Consider the following 19693-nt stretch of genomic DNA (forward strand, 5'->3'; position numbering starts at 1 on the left):
CTGTAGTAATGCCTCTAGCACTGCGATGCAGTGCCTTAGACAGCTGCACCACTCAAGAGGCCCCCCCCTAAAATCAATTTTTAAAGGCTATGGATTTCGTATTGCGAATTATTCGGATGAAATGTGTCCATATTTTGGTATTTTAGTGTAGATGCTACATCGTTCTATGGGAAATATGCCGCCATCGGAGGCTATCGCATGTGTATCTTGGCTACATTGGTATTAACATTTGGTGAAAATTATTTGTTAATTTAGGTTAATAGCCTATGTCACACTGGGTGTTGGAGATATCTGTTGTATGGTGAACTTGGGCTTCATCAAGGTTTATTTGTGAGTAAATCTGGCTTTGATAATAACCAGTGCTTACCCAGCCACTGACCTCACCGCACGTCACTGTAGCTAGTTAGCAAAGTGGTGCTGAGTTAGTGGAGCTATTTGTGAAATCTGGTGACGTCCCTGGCCTACATATTGTAACATTGTAATATTGTTGTATTGTAGTGTTGTCAATTTTATATTGTACATTTGTAATAATATTATAATAATATATTGTACAATGCAGGCTGTTACATTTTGTTGTGATGTAATTGTTTTAATCCTGTTTGGACCTGAAGAAGTTAGCTCCTGCCTTGGCCCTAATGGGCATCCTAATAAATACAAATGTACTAGCAGCCTATCCTAGTCTGGTCATATCGACGTATACTGTCACACTCACACGCGCCTGACACCAGTACTGCTGCTGCTGCTGCCACTGACCTGCTTCTCCCGCTCTCCTTTATTTATCATTTTTTATAATGTCTCTCTCTCATATTACTGCTGTCTTTCATTCTCTTTATTTCATTCTCTCTCTTTTCCTTCTGTTATTCTCTTTCTCTTCCTCCTGCTCTTGCTGCCATTTCTCTTTCCATCTCTGTCCTCATTTTGCCTGCCCTTTTTTAGATTCTCTTTCTCTCCGTCTCTCTCTCTCTCTTCCACTTTCATTCTTCCAGTATCTCTGACCCCTGTGTTTTCTCTGTCTCATGCCCATCACTCATGCCAGCCTCATCCCCATGGCACAGATACCTGTGTTGTTCTAGCTAGTTGGCTGAACAAAACATCACAAACACTAACAGATGTATTCTTAACTGAACTCGTAATGACAACATAGACCAAAAAGCTGTGAAAGGTCTTGACTTGGACTGAAATAGGTGCCGGTACTCGTTTTGGGTGCTGCTACTGTTTATATTTAGGTGCAGGAGCTCCACAATACTTTGAGCTAATATTCTATAAGAGGAACAGGAGCTCAAGCAGTAGAACATTTAAGGTGCCGGTACTCAGCTCCAGTGAGCTCCTGCACAAGCACTGGTGGTGAACGCTATATCGCCAATAAATGATGCTGTTTCAACAGTCTCACTCCCTCAAAATAATTTCAGACTCCTCTCTTCCAATATCGAAAAGGACAACACAAGGACACTATCCGAGGGTCTTATCTAACATAACACTAGTTCATACCAGGTTAATTGAGATGCAGATGCATGTTTCGAGGGTGACACTTTTCCCACTGGAGTTATGCGCAGTTGCTATGGAAGCTAATTGAAATGTGACTCCTATGCCTATAGTAGATTAATCCAGATACTTCGATAGAACTCTCCAATTTCCTTTGATGGGCTGAGACACTTATTTGAGCCACATGAAGTTCAAAGGAAGCTAACTATCTTTCTCTACATGGCATGGTTGATTGACTGTGGCTCATTGGTAGCCAGGCAGTCATTTCATGGCTTTAAGATCTATTTAAATAGTTGCAGAGTTGGCTTTTAGGCCTATTTGAAATGACCCCACCATGATAGCTTGTCACCTCTTATCTTTATGAGCTGGCTGTTGTTTCTGTGTTTAATCTTTTGTATATTGATATTTGCCTTTCTTTTTAACCTTTGTGCTGGGGTGAAGGCAGTTGTTATTAAGGCTCTGTTTAATGAATCGTGTAGAGGCTTGCTTTTTGTTTTCATTGTTTTTGCATGTGGTAGGGTAGAGAATAGCTAGTGATGCCTGCCCATTGTGTCACTGGTGGGCACACACACATGCACACACCTGCCGGCTGCGTGAGGTGCTGCAGCTGTTGCCCACAGACAAATCTGACAATGAATGGCTTATACAGCCCAGCTAACCTTAAAGTAAATTATAATTTGTCATCCCAAGCTTTATTGCATCAAGAGGGGATGTCTGTTTATTTGAAAAGGCTCGACTGATCCAGCTAGCGCCTCTAATAATTTGAGATTGTGCTGGTCTGTTTGATTGGCCATTTGGAATGGTATATGCGCACGCGTGAACACACACACCTTGCCCACACGCCTTGCCCAGAGAGAGAGAGAGAGAGAGAGCGCTCAGCACTTCCATTCTTCTCTCAGAGGGTGGTGGGTTGCCCCTCCATATTGTGCCAGGCCCCTGGGTCCTTAGTCAGCAGGCTTTACAGCAAGCTTACATGGCATGAGCCGCTTACCTAGCGTGAACTGCTGAGTGGGGATACAGGAGTGCGCATTCTGGCAGCCTTGTGTATGGCTAGTGTGTTAACAGTATAGGCCCCTGTAGAGGGAACTCATAGGACAATATTTGGGCATGGCCATTGTTTATGTGGCCAGAGGTGCAAATGAGGTAGCCCTTCTTCACAAGATGGAATCATCCAAAGTCATCCCCAAAATGTTACAAATCTGGAACCTTACATGAGTTTGTTTCTGCTTCATTATTATGTTCTTTTCGCTTCACAGACAGTTTTGGATGCTTGGTAAATTGCCCACTGTACACTCCATATAAGGTTGGATTGACATGAACACTTTTCATAACTGTTTGGCAGTTCATGACAGCTGACAGCGAGCGTAGCCTAATTTCAGAGCATTCAGTGTCACATGACAGAATAGTGAATGTAATTGGACAATGTAATTGGGCCTTCATAGCTTGCCATATCCTGTTTTGGCAAATGTTAGCATAGTCTTTTGTGCAGCCTGTTATGTTTTAATTAGGCCTGTTGAAGAATTCAAAGGCACTTACACTGCCAACATTATACAGCTGGATATCATTCCAGAGCTATGAAAAGGTGCAACACCTACGAAAGATTTAAAAGAATTTAAGAAAAAATTGGTTATGAGACTGTGTACATAAAAACTAGAGACAGGACGATACCAGTATTGCGATACTCGTTAGTATCGTGGCAAGGAAACAAAACACATAGCGGATTGAATTTCTTTAGGAAAACAGCCCTAATGTTGCATCCAGAGTCACATTTTATTTATTTTCCAAGCTATAGCTCACAATATTTTACACACATGTTTTTAAAGGACCAAAGAGTTGGGTCTGCTTCGTGAGGCTAGTAGCATTTTGCCATGCAAAATCGCAGTACTGGTATCGTAAAAACCATGATAATGTACGTCAATGTTTACCATTTTGGTGCATTTTGGTAGCATTTACTAGCTCACTCTCTACTGCCGTACACATCCTGTCCTACATACCTTTCCTTCCCTCATACTCTTTGTGTGTGTGTACACTTGTTTTCCTTCATGATCAGGACCCCAATGTCCTAACATTTCACCTTAATGTCCTGAAAAGTTAGGAAAACAAAACATTTTTTGAAAAGTGGACTTTTTGCAGGTCCTGAATTTGTTAAAATGCTATTTTAAGCTTAAGGGTTAGGTTTTAGGGTTAGGGGTTATGGAAAACATGATTTCAAATGGTGAAAACATTTGACACTTCAAAAATTCCTGACATTTCACGAAAACACAGATGTGTGTGGCTACATTGAGTCAGTCAGTAGTGTCTTTCTAGTGGAGCCCACGCGGTTGGCAGGGTTCCAGACTTCTGATAGTCCAATTCTGGCCCACTGACCCTGTGTGTGTGTGCGTTTTATTGTCTGTGTTGTGTGTGTTGCTGCCATAGAGTCTATCATAGTTGTACCATGATATGATAGAGAGCATTGTATTGAATTGTGTCATGATTCACATAAACGCCTTCCACCATGCTTTGATGTATATGAGAGAGAGAGAGAGAGAACCTCATATAAGACTTGTGGAAAGATTGAGCTAATGAACCAGCAATTTTCACAGCAATTTTGCCTGAGGGGATTTTCTTGCTCCATGGGAGTTTTACTCCAATTCCTTTGAGACTATGTCTTAAAGTAGTAGGGGTTTCTAATGCGTGTGTATGTCTGTGTCGTGTCTATGTGCGCAGACGGGTACATACGTTAATGCATGCGTGTGAGGCAGGTAGGCTAGTGGTTAAGAGCGTTATGTTTGTAACCGAAATGTCCATGGTTTCAATCCCGACTAGGTGAAAAATCTGTCTGTGCCCTTGAGCAAGGCACTTAACCCTAATTGCTCCGGTAAGTCGCTCTGGATAAGAGCGTATGCTAAATTACAAAAATGGTAAATTCAACATTAAATATTAATATTTGGTAGACTCAACATACAAACAATTTTTGCGCCTTCACGACAAACATGATCCGTCATCATGGATCCATATTAAAGTGTGTATGTGTGTGTCCCAGGTGTGTGCCTCCCGCCCCACGCCCCACCACGGCCCTCACCTGTGTGTTGCGGTGCTTCCCCTGCGAACCGTCCTGGGCTGGAAGCCCTTTCTTGCACCGCCCCTCCACCCCACCCAGCAACAGCAACGCCGTTGCCCCTGCAACCGTCACCGTCTCCCAGGCAACTATCATCATGACGCGCTCCAAGACCTTCCAGGCCTACCTGCCCAACTGCCACCGCACCTACAGCTGCATCCACTGTCGAGCACACCTGGCCAACCATGACGAGCTCATCTCCAAGGTAGGCTTTTTCTGCAAGGACAAAAAAAGTTGAAATACAACTGTGAATATGGAAACTATGTCATGTGTATGAAGCTTTATGTCATGTGTATGAAGCTGCAGGCCAGTGGTAGTTATACTCCATATTTTCACGGCTGTAAATCCTACTGATGGCACACTGCCTAGCATCTACTGCAGAGCCTCAGTGCGTTTGTGTGTGTGTGCGGTTGCAATCGAGACTAGATTCTGCCGCAACGTGATTGCTTCCATTTGCTCCTTTGCTTGCGATAACATCAGATGTTCTTCATGTTGCACCAGGTTGACCAGGGTTCACTTTATTCCACCAGTTGTTATGTCCAATTGTGAGTATGAGGGCACAGAAACTGTGGGTCATAAACACAGTATATAGCCCTGACTTAATTAACCCACATGGCGGGATCAAGGGATAGCCCTTAGTCCATTTAGCTTTGTGTGCAACTATGAGAGAAAGGAAGAAGGAAAAAGAAACCATGAAAGAGAGGGGCGAGAGAGATCAGCAAACTGTCCCCTCCTGGAACTCTCTAGACTAGAGCATCCCGGGTAATATCCCCAGCTACAAAGCTCCCTAATACACGCACGCACGCACGCACGTACACACACGCACACACACACGGCCTCTCCCGGCTTTTCATAGACACTAGTAGGCTTTTAGTGTAAGCCAGCAGCACATCAAATCAGATTGACTGGATTCACTCTGCAAACACACAGTTTCCATGGAAGCAGCATGTTTGTGTCAGACTAAAATAAAGAGGGCAATGATAGCATACAGTTGAAGTCGGAAGTTTACATACACCTTAGCCAAATACATTTAAAGTCAGTTTTTCACAATTCCTGACATTTAATCCTAGCAAAAATTCCCTGTCCTAGGTCAGTTAGGATCACCACTTTATTTTAATAATGTGAAATGTCAGAAGGATAGTAGAGAATGATTCATTTCACCTTTTATTTCTTTCATCACATTCCCAGTGGGTCAGAAGTTTACATACACTCAATTAGTATTTGGTAGCATTGCCTTTAAATTTTTTAACTTGGGTCAAACATTTGTGTAGCCTTCCACAAGCTTCCCACAATAAGTTGGGTGAATTTTGGCCCATTCCTCCTGACAGAGCTGGTGTAACTGAGTCAGGTTTGTAGGCCTCCTTGCTCGCACACACTTTTTCAGTTCTGCCCACAAATTTTCTATAGGATTGAGGTCAGGGCTTTGTGATGGCCACTCCAATACCTTGATTTTGTGGTCCTTAAGCCATTTTGCCACAACTTTGGAAGTATGCTTGGGGTCACTGTCCATTTGGAAGACCCATTTGCGACCAAGCTTTAACTTCCTGACTGATGTCTTCAGATGTTGATTCAATATATGCACAATTTTCCTCTCTCATAATGCCATCTATTTTGTGAAGTGCACCAGTCCCTCCTGCAGCAAAGCACCCCCACAACATGCTGCTGCCACCCCCGTGATTCACGGTTGAGATGGTGTTCTTCGGCTTGCAAGCCTCCCCTTTTCTCCTCCAAACATAACGATGGTCATTGTGGCCAAACAGTTATATTTTTGTTTCATCAAACCAGAGGAGATTTCTCAAAAAGTACAATCTTTGTCCCCATGTGCAGTGGCAAACCGTAGTCTGGCGTTTTTATGGTGGTTTTGCAGCAGTGGCTTCTTTCTTGCTGTGCGGCCTTTCAGGTTATGTTGATACAGGACTCGTTTTACTGTGGATATAGATAGTTTTGTACCCGTTTCCTCCAGCGTCTTTACAAGGTCCTTTGCTGTTGTTCTGGGATTGATTTGCACTTTTCACACCAAAGTACGTTCATCTCTAGGAGATGGCTGAAAAACATTAGCGCATTTGGATAGTGGTCGATCAGAGGGCCATGAGACTGAGGCGCGTGCACAAGGCGACACCATGTTTTATTTTTTCGTCTTTGAACTGAAACAGGGTTTCCCGGTCGGAATATTATCGCTTTTTTACGAGAAAAATCGCATAAAAATTGATTTTAAACAGTGGTTGACATGCTTCGAAGTACGGTAATGGAATATTTAGAAATATTTTGTCACGAAACGCGTCGGGCGCGTCACCCTTCGTCACCCTTCGGATAGTGTCTTGAACGCACGAACAAAACAGAGGATATTTGAACATAACTATGGATTATTTTGAACCAAACCAACATTTGTTATTGAAGTAGAAGTCCTGGGAGTGCATTCTGATGAAGAACAGCAAAGGTAATACAATTCTTCTAATAGTAAATCGGAGTTTGGTGAGGGCCAAACTTGGTGGGGTTCAAAATAGCTAGCCATGATGGCTGGGCTATCTACTCAGAATATTGCAAAATGTGCTTTCACCGAAAAGCTATTTTAAAATCGGACATAGCGATTGCATAACGGAGTTCTGTATCTATAATTCTTAAAATAATTGTTATGTTTTTTGTGAACGTTTATCGTGAGTAATTTAGTAAATTCACCGGAAGTGTTCGGTGGGAATGCTAGTTCTGAACGTCACATGCTAATGTAAAAAGCTGTTTTTTGATATAAATATGAACTTGATTGAACAAAACATGCATATATTGTATAACATAATGTCCTAGGGGTGTCATCTGATGAAGATCATCAAAGGTTAGTGTTGCATTTAGCTGTGGTTTGGATTTATGTGACATTATATGCTAGCTTGAAAAATGGGTGTCTGATTATTTCTGGCTGGGTACTCTGCTGACATAATCTAATGTTTTGCTTTCGTTGTAAAGCCTTTTTGAAATCGGACAGTGTGGTTAGATAAATGAGAGTCTTGTCTTTAAAATGGTGTAAAATAGTCATATGTTTGAGAAATTGAAGTAATAGCATTTCTAAGGTATTTGAATAACGCGCCACGGGATTCCACTGGCTGTTGAGTAGGTGGGACGATTTCGTCCCACATACCCTAGAGAGGTTAACAAGACATTTGTGGAGTGGTTTTAATGACTCCAACCTAAGTGTATGTAATCTTCTGACTTCAGCTGTATGTGTGGATGGATGATTTTGTGTATGTGTGTGTGTGAGAATCAGAGAGAAAGAGGAAGAGAGTGAGGGAAAGAAAGAAGGAAAGAATGAGAGTTAGTGTGTGTATTTAGGAGAAAAAGTGGGTTTGCGTGTGTGTGCGTGTTAAAGAGCCACTGAACAAGCCAATTGGCACACGTGTTTTTCTGTTGCTCATTAGAAAAAAATAATTTTAGTCTTGGAAGTGTGTTTCCTGACCGATTCCACGTTTGGTTAATGATGTTTGTCCCCCATGAGACACTGTAGATGCGGAAGCCTATTTCACTTCCTCAAAATCCCCAGAATGAATCTAAGATAACTCAAGAAATCTGTAATTAATTTAGTCGTTTTTCCCGAGGATGTTTTTGTTGCGCAATTTTACATCTAACTAAGGTGTTTGGTGCGACGTGTTGTCTTATGTAAAGAAAGTTGGAGCTGCTGGGCAGGTCTGTCTCACTGTCTATGCTATTGGGGGCCCCTCAGGGGTGCGTGCTTAGTCCACTCCTGTACTCCCTATTCACCCATGACTGCGTGGCCAAGCACGACTCCAACCATCATTAAGTTTGCTGACGACACAACAGTGCCTGATCACCGACAACGATGAGACAGCTGCCAGGACAACAACCTCTCCCTCAATGTGAGGAAGACAAAGGAGCTGATTGTGGACTACAGGAAAAGGAGGGCTGAACACGCCCCTATTCACATCAACAGGGCTGTAGTGGGGTGGGTCGAGAGTTCCAAGTTCCTTGGTGTCCACATCACCAACAAACTATCATGTTCCAAACACACCAAGACAGTCGTGAAGAGGGCACAACAACACCTTTCCCCCCTCATGAGACTGAAAAGATTTGTCATGGGTCACCAGATTCTCAAAAAGTAAGGCACCACAGAGGGTAGTGCATACGGCCCAGTACATCACTGCGGCCAGGCTTCCTGCCATCCAGGACCTATATACTAGGCTGTGTCAGTGGAAGGACAAAAAATTGTCAAAGACTCCAGTCACCCAAGTCATAGACTGTTCTCTCTGCTACCGCACGGAAAGCGGTACCGGAGCGCCAAGTCTAGGTCCGAAAGGCTTCTCAACAGCTTCTACCCCCAAGCCATAAGACTGCTGAACAATTAATCAAATGGCCACCCGGACTATTTACATTGAACCCCCCCTTTAATTTTACACTGCTGCTACTCGCTGTTTGTTATCTATGCACAGTCACTTTATCCCTACCTACATGTGCAAATTACCTCCACTGTACCACCGCACATTGACTCGGTACCAGTACCCCCTGTATTATGGCCTCGTTATTTTGTTACTTTTTATTTAATTTTCTACTTTGGTAAATATTTTCTTAACTCTATTTCTTGAACTGCATTATTGGTTAAGGGCTTGTAAGCATTTCATGTTAAGGTCTACACCTGTTGTATTTGGCGCATGTGACAAATACAATTTGATTTCATTGGATCAAGGGCAATTGCCACAGCGGTTCACCCCATGTTACTGGGCAAATGGACATAGTCAAATCAAAACCCAACTTTCATTATTTACCTGTTGTGATGCAAAGTTGTTCCAAACTCCGTTTTAGACGAGACTGACTTTATGACCAACATTATCCTATTTAGACTTGGTAGTCAAGTTTGACACCAGAATAACTGTTTCTGACTCATATCGATGCCACATAGGCTGTTTTCACATGGATTTGTTACTTTTTAAAGGCAGCCGCTTTTTAAACCATAGAGGCTTTATGTTTGTCTGCAGTATATTAGATTGCATGGAACATAGCCACTTCTCAACTCCAGTTTCTCATCATAACCTCTGTCCCAGCAGGTATTAAATACACCACTAGGTCTCATTCAGAGGTCAACCCACTTCCTTTGTCTGGGCTCTAACCTCTAGCCCTGTCCTGATTGGCTAGTGTTCAGTTTCTGGTGTGGAGTACAGCCGTCCGTCCCTTTGACTATGACTGTGATGTGGCAGTTGCCCAGTGCAGACCTGTTCTGTGTATATCACCCTCATGAATGGTGCCTGGTGGCTACGAAGCTACCCACATGTCACGGTGCGAGCACACTACCCCCGGGAAAAACAGCCAGTCATAAAGCCTCCTCCCTCAAGGCTGTTTTCACTATGGCCATATTGTAGTGCAGAGCTCTGGCTCATCCAGTCAAAAAGAGGCTTGTATTTTATGTGCCTCCTGGGAGTTCCCTTGTAGTTGTAGAAAATACACACAAAAGCTTGTGTTGATATAGATTAAAGGTACAGTACCAGTCAAAAGTTTGGACACATCAACTCATTCCAGGGTTTTTCTTTATTTTGACTATTTTCTACATAGTGAAGACATCAAACTATGAAATAACACGTATGGAATCATGTAGTAACCAAAAAAGTGTTAGACAAATCAAAATACATTTCATATTTCAGATTCTTCAAAGTAGCCACCCTTTGTCTTGATGAAAGCTTTGCACACTCTTGGCATTCTCTCAACCAGCTTCATGAGGTAGTTACCTGGAATGCATTTCAATTAACAGGTGTGCCTTGTTAAAAGTTAATTTGTGGAAGAATAGCTCAAATCAAATTGTAATGGTCACATACACATGGTTAGCAGATGTTAATGCGAGTGTAGCGAAATGCTTGTGCTTCTAGTTCTGAGAGTGCAGTAATATCTAACAACTAATCTAACAATTCCACAGCAACTACCTAATACACACGAATCTAAAGGGATGGAATAAGAATATATGCATAGAAATATATGGATGAGCGATGCCCGAGCGGCATAGGCAAGATGCAATAGATGGTATAAAATACAGTATATACATATGAGAGTAATGTAAGATATGTAAACATTATTAAAGTGGCATTATTTAAAGTGACTAGTGATCCATTTATTAAAGTGGCCAATGATTCGAGTCTGTATGTAGGCAGCAGCCTCTCTGTGTTAGTGATGGCTGTTTAACAGTCTGATAGCCTTGGGAGAGAAGCTGTTGTTCAGTCTCTCGTTCCCAGCTTTGATGCACCTGTACTGACCTCTCCTTCTGGATGGTAGCGGGGTGAACAGGCAGTGGCTCGGGTGGTTGTTGTCCTTGATGATCTTGTTGGCCTTCCTGTGACATCGGGTGCTGTAGGTGTCCTGGAGGGTAGGTAGTTTGCCTCCGGTGATGCGTTGTGCAGACCTCACCACCCTCTGGAGAGCCTTGCGGTTGAGGGCGGTGCAGTTGGCGTACCAGGCGGTGATACAGCCCGCAGGATGCTCTCAATTGTACATCTGTAAAAGTTTGTGAGGGTCTTAGGGGCTGTGAGGGTCTTAGTCCTATTTTGACGCTTTACCTGTTTGATGGTTCATCTGAGGGCATAGTGGGATTTCTTATAAGCGTCCGGAAAGGTGAAAAGAGACAGCTCAAGTATTCGGTGCGGATGTTGCCTGTAATCCATGGCTTCTGTTCGGAAAATGTACATACGGTCACTGTGGGGGTGACGTCGTCGATGCACTTATTGATGACTGAGGTGGTATGCACATCAATGCAATTGGACAAATCCCTGAGTGCGGTCTTAGTGCCAGCGTCGGTTTGTGGTGGTAAATAGACGGCTACGAATAATATAGATGAGAACTCTCTTTGTAGAAGTGTGGTCTACAGCTTATCATGAGGTATTCTACCTCAGGCGAGCAATGCCTCAAGACTTCTTTAATATTAGACATCGCGCGCCAGTAGTTATTGACAAATAGACACACGTCTTACCAGACGTAGCTGCTTGGGTATGACGCTACAAGCTTGGCACACTTGTATTTGGGGAGTTTCTCCCATTATTCTCTGCAGATCCTCTCAAGATCTGTCAGGTTGGATGTGGAGCATCGCTGCACAGCTATTTTCAGGTCTCTCCAGAGATGTTCGATCGGGTTCAAGTCCGGGCTCTGACTAGGCCACTCAAGGACATTCCGAGACTTGTCCCTAAGCGACTCCTGTGTTGTTTTGGCTGTGTGCTTAGGGTCGTTGTCCTGTTGGAAGGTGAACCTTCTCCCCAGCCTGAGGTCCTGAGATCTGTGGAGCGGGTTTTCATCAAGGATCTCTCTGTACTTTTCTCCAGTCATCTTTCCCTCGATCCTGACTAGTCTCCCAGTCCCTGCTGCTGAAAAACATCCCCACAGCATGATGCTGCCACCAGCATGCTTCACCGTAGGGATGGTATTGGCCAGGTGATGAACGGTGCCTGGTTTCCTCCAGGCCTGACACTTGGCATTCAGGCCAAAGAGATCAATCTTGGCTTCATCAGACCAGCGAATCTTGTTTCTCATGGTCGGAGAGTCCTTTAAATGCCTTTTGGCAAACTCCAAGCGGGCTGTCGTGCCTTTTACTGAGGAGTGGCTTCAGTCTGGCCACTACCATAAAGGCCTGATTGGTGGAGAGCTGCAGAAATGGTTGTCCTTCTAGAAGATTCTCTCATCTCCACAGAGTATCTCTGGAGCTCTGTCAGAGTGACCATCGGGTTCTTGGTCACCTCCCGGACAAAGGCCGTTCTCTCCGATTGCTCAGTTTGGCAGGGCGGCCAGCTCTAGGAAGAGTCTTGGTGGTTCCAAACTTCTTCCATTTAAGAATGATGGAGGACACTGTGTTCTTGGGGACCTTCAAGGCTGCAGAAATGTTTTGGTGCCCTTCCCCAGATCTGTGCCTCGATGCAATCCTGTCTCGGAGCTCTACGGACAATTCCTTCGACCTCATGGCTTGGTTTTTGCTCTAACGAGCACTGTCAACTGTGGGACCTTCTATAGACAGGTGTGTGCCTTTCCATATCATGTCCAATCAATTACATTTACCACAGGTGGACTCCAATCAAGTTGTAGAAACATCTCAAGCATGATCAATTGAAACAGGATGCACCTGAGCTCAAAATCGAGTCTCATAGCAAGGGTCTGAATGCTTATGTAAATAAGATATTTAAGTTTTTTTTTTATACATTTGCAAAAAAATCTGAAAACCTTTCTTCGCCTCATCATTATGGGTTATTGTGTGTAGATTGATAAAGAAAAATTATTTCATCCATTTTAGAATAAGGCTGTAACGTAACAAAATGTGGAAAAAGTGAATGCACTATATACTCCGGACTCCGACATTGCTCATCGTAATATTTCTTTATTTCTTTAATCCATTCTTTTACTTTTAGATTTGTGTGTATTGTTGTCTATTGTTAGATACTGCACTGTTGGAGCATTTCGCTACACCCACAATAACATCTGCTAAATATGTGTATGCGACCAATTTGATTTAATTTTGACATTTTTTTTGACATTTTAGTCATTTAGCAGACGCCCTTATCCAGAGCGACTTACAGTAGTGAATGCATACATTTCATTTCATTTCATACATTATTTTTCTGTGCTGGCCCCCCGTGGGAATCGAACCCACAACCCTGGTGTTGCAAACACCATGCTCTACCAACTGAGCTACAGGGAAGGCTAATTTGATTAGGGTTTAAGTGAGACTACTTATGACAGCGCCAATCGGCGCCATTCTTTTTGACCAAGTTACTCATGGCCTCATGTTTCTGTGTTTCTTGAGTTAACAATAATGAACATATAAACAATCTTTTCTGAATGGGATAGAGAATGGAATACCTTTGTTTTAGGAATGTGCTATGCCATCTGTCTGCTTTGAAGCTGTGTAAGACAAATGAAAAAAACAACCGACCATTCTAAATGTCTACTCCTGTGTTATTAATGTATGGCTTTTCTCATCCTGTTCTGTCTTTCTCATCCCGTTCTCTCTCTTTCTCATCCAGTCTTTCCAAGGAAGTCAAGGCCGAGCGTACCTGTTCAACTCAGTGTAAGTACCTGAGCCCCCATTTTATCACTTCATCCCTCTCTCCTCTGACACCCCCTCTCTCTATTTCTCACTCTTTCTTTTCTTCGCCTTTCTCTCCCTTTATACCATTATTCCTCTCTCTCCCCCCCTCTCAGGGTGAACGTGGGGTGTGGACTAGCAGAAGAGAGGGTTCTGTTGACAGGGCTTCATGCGGTTGCTGATATCTACTGTGAAAACTGTAAAACCACACTGGGCTGGAAATACGTGAGTAGCTAATTACATAGGAATCCCCGACAAACAGTTCTGTAGACATACAGGTGTATAACACATCTATAGACATAAATGCTCCACATTGCTGGGGTCCCTGGCTCCGCTTTGTGGCTAACTATGTGGGTTAAGGTGTGTGCGTGTGTGTGTGCGTGCGTGCGTGGAGGTCAGCGAGAGAGACCCGGACGGTACATTTTACATTTGACATTTTTGTCATTTAGCAGACGCTCTTATCCAGAGCGACTTACAGTAGTGAATGCATACATTTCATAAAATGTTTTCCCCGTACTGGTCCCCCGTGGGAATCGAACCCACAACCCTGGCGTTGCAAACACCATGCTCTACCAACTGAGCCACACAGGACCGGTACGCGGCCTTGTGGTGTTTTATGGAGCCATCTGTGTGATATTATTATTAATATCCTCCACGAGGCCTGATGTTCCTGCACTGTCACACTGCCAAAGGTGCTGCTGCTGACCTAGTACACTTATCAATGGGGGGATAATAAGCACACAAACACACTATTACTCTCTCCCACACACAATCACTCACACACGCAAATACACACACACACAATTAACTTTCACTTACTAACTCACTCATGCACACATACACAATCCTTCACACTGAGATTACATATAGAACAACAAGAGAGATTACCCCAGATAGAAAACATCAAGGCACTGTTTACATTCATGAAAATGCTTGTTTCATCCGTTCACTTTGTGACTGTCTCTCTCTCTCTCTCTCCCCTCTTTCCCGTTCTCGGTCCCTGTCTTTCTCTTTCTCTCTTTATATCCACTTCTCCCTCTCCTTTATTTCTACCCCCACCGTATCCCCCCCCCAATCTCCGCAGGAGCATGCCTTTGAGAGCAGTCAGAAGTACAAGGAGGGGAAATTCATTATCGAGCTGGCCCACATGATCAAGGACAATGGCTGGGACTGAGTGGGCAGACCTAGAGTGTTGCAGAGGCGTGGCTTAGCTGTAGGGCACAGCTCAGTGTTTGACTCACCAATAAGGTTTACTGCTAGCTCATCCACGTGACCCTATCCACCTGACATGCAGTTCATGTACCCCCACAATACATAGGTGTAAGCGTGTGTGTGTGCATGTGTGCTTGTGTGTTTACAAGAATGATAAATCATTTCCAGTCTACAGAATATACAGAAATGCACACACACAGTGGCTCAGAGACATGTTTGCATTCACACTGCATGTTGATGCTTGTCCCGGGCTTCAGGGTGGACAGGAGACCACAGGTTAAGGGTTATAGGTCATAGGTAATGGTCTATCTGGGGGGTGAATGAGATGGACAATGAACATAGTACTGGACAGACAAGGATGTACCCCCAAGACCCACCAACACTACAATGAGGTGAAAATGTTTTTCTTTTTGTTTTTTTTTACCTAATATCACCCTCACTACCCTATGTGGATCCTTCCCTCTTCACACACACGAAAGACACAAACCACCCAACCAATCAACCAGAATCACCAGACTTCTTGTAGCCTGAAATCGTCCAAAACTCCCTTTGAGGGATTGAAACTGATTGTCAGAAAACTGCTTGACTGTTCATCTGGAAAAATACATATATGTTCTTTGTTTTTTTATTTATTCGAGCATGAGTTTAAGGTATTGATTTATTTATGAATTTATTTGGTCTTGTTTGGGGACAATCTCCCCTTCTACTCCCTTTGTTCAAAGGTAGCAGCTTTTTAGTTCCTCCCTCACACCTCAATTCCAATCAATGGTAGCAATCTTAAAAATAAGGTGTCACTCAAGTTGTCGTCCTTTTGCCTTTCTGAGTGTGCTGTTACCACCCTCTGTAAATGTTTCAGTAATGGTGGTGTGTACAATGAACAGTGGCAGAGTGCAAGAGGTTTTCATGTCACCTTGGTAAAGAGACAGAACAAAAAAAGTTAGGTAGCACCCTTAGCTCTTTTCGGTTTCAAAATAATGCTCAAAGCTGACATTATAATGGTGATGCAAACTGATGATGAAATGAGGCAAGTGGAGTGCCTTGTACCTAGACACTGATCTAAAGTTAGTGTTGTGTTTCCCCCCTAGTGGTTGAGGTGAGGATATGGAGAGGGTTACCTGATTCTAGATCTATTTCTACAGCTAATTCTGGAGCTTCACAGATTGATGTTTGTGAACTGGTAGTTCTCTGTTTACCTGGTTCTGCCTCCTCCACTGCCTCCTCGCTTATTTGTTTTGCTGATTTTACGAGATTAGAGAAAATACCAACAGTTAACTTTCTACAGTCTGGAACAGGAGAACCAATTGAAATCAACAGAATGTGACTGACAGTGGAAATACCCAATCAGAGGGTGTCACACATCCCAGCACAACAACCAAAGACTCTCCCATCAACAATAAATTGACCAAACAATGGACCTGCCTAGATTGCTTGTATCAGGAAGTTGCAGAATGAAAGATTGTGATTGGCCCAGAGCCACTGTCGAACCCTGGGCTTTCTCTGTGAGATAATGCATTGTTTGGTTGAGACAATTACAATGTTAATACCTGTATGTTCACTATGAACATAAGCATTATTATTATATAACGATAAACTGTATTACACCATGTAAATAGCCATATTCAATGTTTTATTTATTTATTCATTTATTCAATTGATGATTATGTATGCTCTGCTGTCTGTCTTGGGGCACCTTGTGGGACAGTTAGATTTCCTACTTTTTTACTATTTGAAAATGTATTTTTTGTGTGTCTTTTGTAAAGGAAGGAAAGTTGATGGCAATATATGGGACTCAATAAAGATTCTTATTTGATTGATCTGAAGCAAAGGCCAAAGTACATTTTATACTCACCTGGTTGCCAGTCTTGTTTTGTACTTGAGACAAATTTTGCTTTTGAGATGAACAACAACCAGAAATGAGCTGGCTTAAACAGAAACAGATCTGGCAACCAGGCTAATTGTATCGTACATATGTTTTGACTTTCCAGCTGTTAGGATAATACCACTATGGATTTCAGAGAAACTTGCATAACCGATAACTGTTCATGCATATATGTATTATCCCATGAGGCAAAAGCATTTGTTCCCACATCTGCCTGACTCTAAAGGCTGGTACATAATGTGTAAAAGTAGATACGGTTAGACATTTTGAACATTGGATATCTGAAGATGATATTAGCCTCAGCTGGTTCTCATCACCGGGCTCTCCATTGTTCCCGGGCCTCCCACTCTATCTCCATAGCAGCAGATGGTGGGACAGGGTCTCCTAGCAACTGGGTTCCAGGGGCAATAGTGTGAATGGTTGAATGGTTGGCATTAGTGTTACCTGTCATCCCTGACTGGTACTCAGCATCATGGCACAATGCCACAGAAAATTGTGGGTTGTTGTCTCCCAAAAACATTCATTTGAGTGGTTTTATTAGGGACAGAAATGCTTAGTTGGGATATGTATGCATGGCTTGTTCTTGAGCCAAGATTAGAGCATTGAAAGCAGTGGAAGGTAAGCATGAAAGTTTGAGTTGCATGTGAATACCCCATTAGAGGGAATTCATTATGTTGCCGTAATGTTAGAATCATACACAATCCCTTGAACAACTTAAAATATAACTTATCTGATACAGTATTTAACGTTAAGCTATGCAGCAGTGGAACTGGGTTACTAAAACGTCGGACCCCACCTGCTAACCACTACCTCAACAAACATTTAATTTAGTTTGAGATCCATTTTCAGTCTCTTACTCCCAAAGCCATAACATTATGTGCTATAGATAGTCATGTACAATGGCCCTATGAATGCACAGTGCTGGCTTTGTCACATACTGTACTCCTCTATGAGAGCCCTTCATGAACATTGAGAGCGGAGTTACCTCTCTCTTGCTGCTGCTGCTCTATTTTTTGGTCCTGTCCTCAGAAACCACATGCTCTTTCCAGTCTGCGGGGCCAATTGGTGTGGAGTGTTTTTTGTTGTTGGAAAGAGTGAACGTATGTATGAAAGGGATTTGCTTGGGGGATGGGGGTTAGGTGGGATATATTTTTAATTCAGTAGTACAGCCCAGTAGAGGTTTAGAGGTGTGTGTGATCTTGAATTAGCAGTGGTGAGTGGTCTTGACATTGTGTGTGTGTGTGTGTGTGCACGTCACTGACGACATGAAATCGTCTCTTCACACAGACAGTGTGGTGAAGAAGGTGCAACAACGCCTCTTTAACCTCAGGAGGCTGAATAAAGTAATATTAGCCCCTAAGACCCTCACAAACTTCTTCAAATGCATCATTGAGAGCATCCTGTCGGGCTGTATCACCGCCTGGTACGGCAACTGCACCATCCGCAGCAGCAGGGCTATCCAGAGGGTGGTGCGGTCAGCCCAACGCATTATGGGGGGAACATCTAAAGCACCTGGTTTCACAGGAAGACCAAAAAGATCACCAAGGACCTCATCCAACCTAGCCACGGCCTGTTCACCCCTACCATCTAGAAAGAGGAGACAATACAGGTACATCAAAGCTGGGACCGAGAGGTTGATAAACAGCTTCTATCTCCAGGTCATCAGACTGTTAAAGAGTCACCACTAGCCGGTCTCCTCTCAGTACCCTGCCCTGAACCTTAGTCACTGTAACTAGCCACCTACCACCCGGTACTGTACCCAGCACCTTAGAGACTGCTGTGCACTATAAAGTAATTGAACACAAGTCGCTTTAATAATGTTTACATTCTGTTTTACCCACTTTATACATATTCTAGTAATGGCTCATTCTATACAACTACTACTGTACACACCTTTTCTATTCATATACGGTTCATACTGTCTATACACACCATTATTATATATACAGTTGAAGTTGGAAGTTTACATACACTTAGGTTGGAGTCATTAAAGCTCGCTTTTCAACCACTCCACAAATTTCTTGTTAACAAACTATAGTTTTGGCAAGTCGGTTAGGACATCTACTTTTGTGCATGAGACAAGACATTTTTCCAACAATTGTTTACACACAGATTATTTCACTTATATTTCACTGTATCACAATTCCAGTGGGTCAGAGGTTTACATACACTAAGTTGACTGTGCCTTTAAACAGCTTGGAAAATTCCAGAAAATGATGTCATGGCTTTAAAAGCTTCTGATAGGCCAATTGACATAATTTGAGTCAATTGGAGGTGTACCTGTGGATGTATTTCAAGGCCTACCTTCAAACTCAGTGCCTCTTTGCTTGACATTATGGGAAAATCAAAAGAAATCAGCCAAGACCTCCCGAAAAAAAAGGTAGAGCTCCACAGGTCTGGTTCATCCTTGGGAGCAATTTCCAAACGCCTGAAGGAACCACGTTCATCTGTACAAACAATAGTATGTAAGTATAAACACCATGGACCATGCAGTCATTATACCGCTCAGGAAGGAGACGCGTTCTGTCTCCTAGAGAGACAGTACTTTGATGCGAAAAGTGCAAATCAATACCAGAACAACAGCAAAGGACCTTGTGAAGATGCTGGAGGAAACAGGTACAAAAGTATCTATATTCACAGGAAAACAAGTCCTATATCGACATAACCTGAAAGGCCGCTCAGCAAGGAAGAAGCCACTGCTCCAAAACCGCCATAAAAACGCCAGACTATGGTTTGCAACTGCACATGGGGGTAAAGATTGTACTTTTTGGAGAAATGTCCTCTGGTCTGATGAAACAAAAATAGAACAGTTTGGCTATAATGACCGTTGTTATGTTTGGAGGAAAAAGGGGGAGGCTTGCAACCCGAAGAACACCATCCCAACCGTGAATCACTGGGGTGGCAGTATCATGTTGTGGGGGTGCTTTGCTGCAGGAGGGACTGGTGCACTTCACAAAATAGATGGCATCATAAGGAA

The 19693-nt window shown here is 43.1% G+C and overlaps 1 protein-coding gene across 1 annotated transcript in view; it reads left to right on the forward strand.

Annotated features, from left to right (window-relative positions):
* Positions 1–16657, forward strand: part of LOC115148751 (protein yippee-like 1) — a 30396-nt gene extending 13739 nt beyond the window's left edge. The window contains exons 2-5 of the mRNA XM_029690944.1: positions 4508–4787; positions 13564–13607; positions 13742–13850; positions 14710–16657. Coding sequence (XP_029546804.1) covers positions 4680–4787; positions 13564–13607; positions 13742–13850; positions 14710–14799 — 351 coding nt within the window. The 5' untranslated portion in view covers positions 4508–4679 and the 3' untranslated portion in view covers positions 14800–16657. The remainder of the gene's footprint in view (positions 1–4507; positions 4788–13563; positions 13608–13741; positions 13851–14709) is intronic.
* The last annotated feature ends 3036 nt before the right edge of the window (positions 16658–19693 follow it).

The sequence above is a fragment of the Salmo trutta genome, chromosome 15 (assembly GCF_901001165.1).
Source record: "Salmo trutta chromosome 15, fSalTru1.1, whole genome shotgun sequence".
Classification (NCBI taxonomy): domain Eukaryota; kingdom Metazoa; phylum Chordata; class Actinopteri; order Salmoniformes; family Salmonidae; genus Salmo; species Salmo trutta.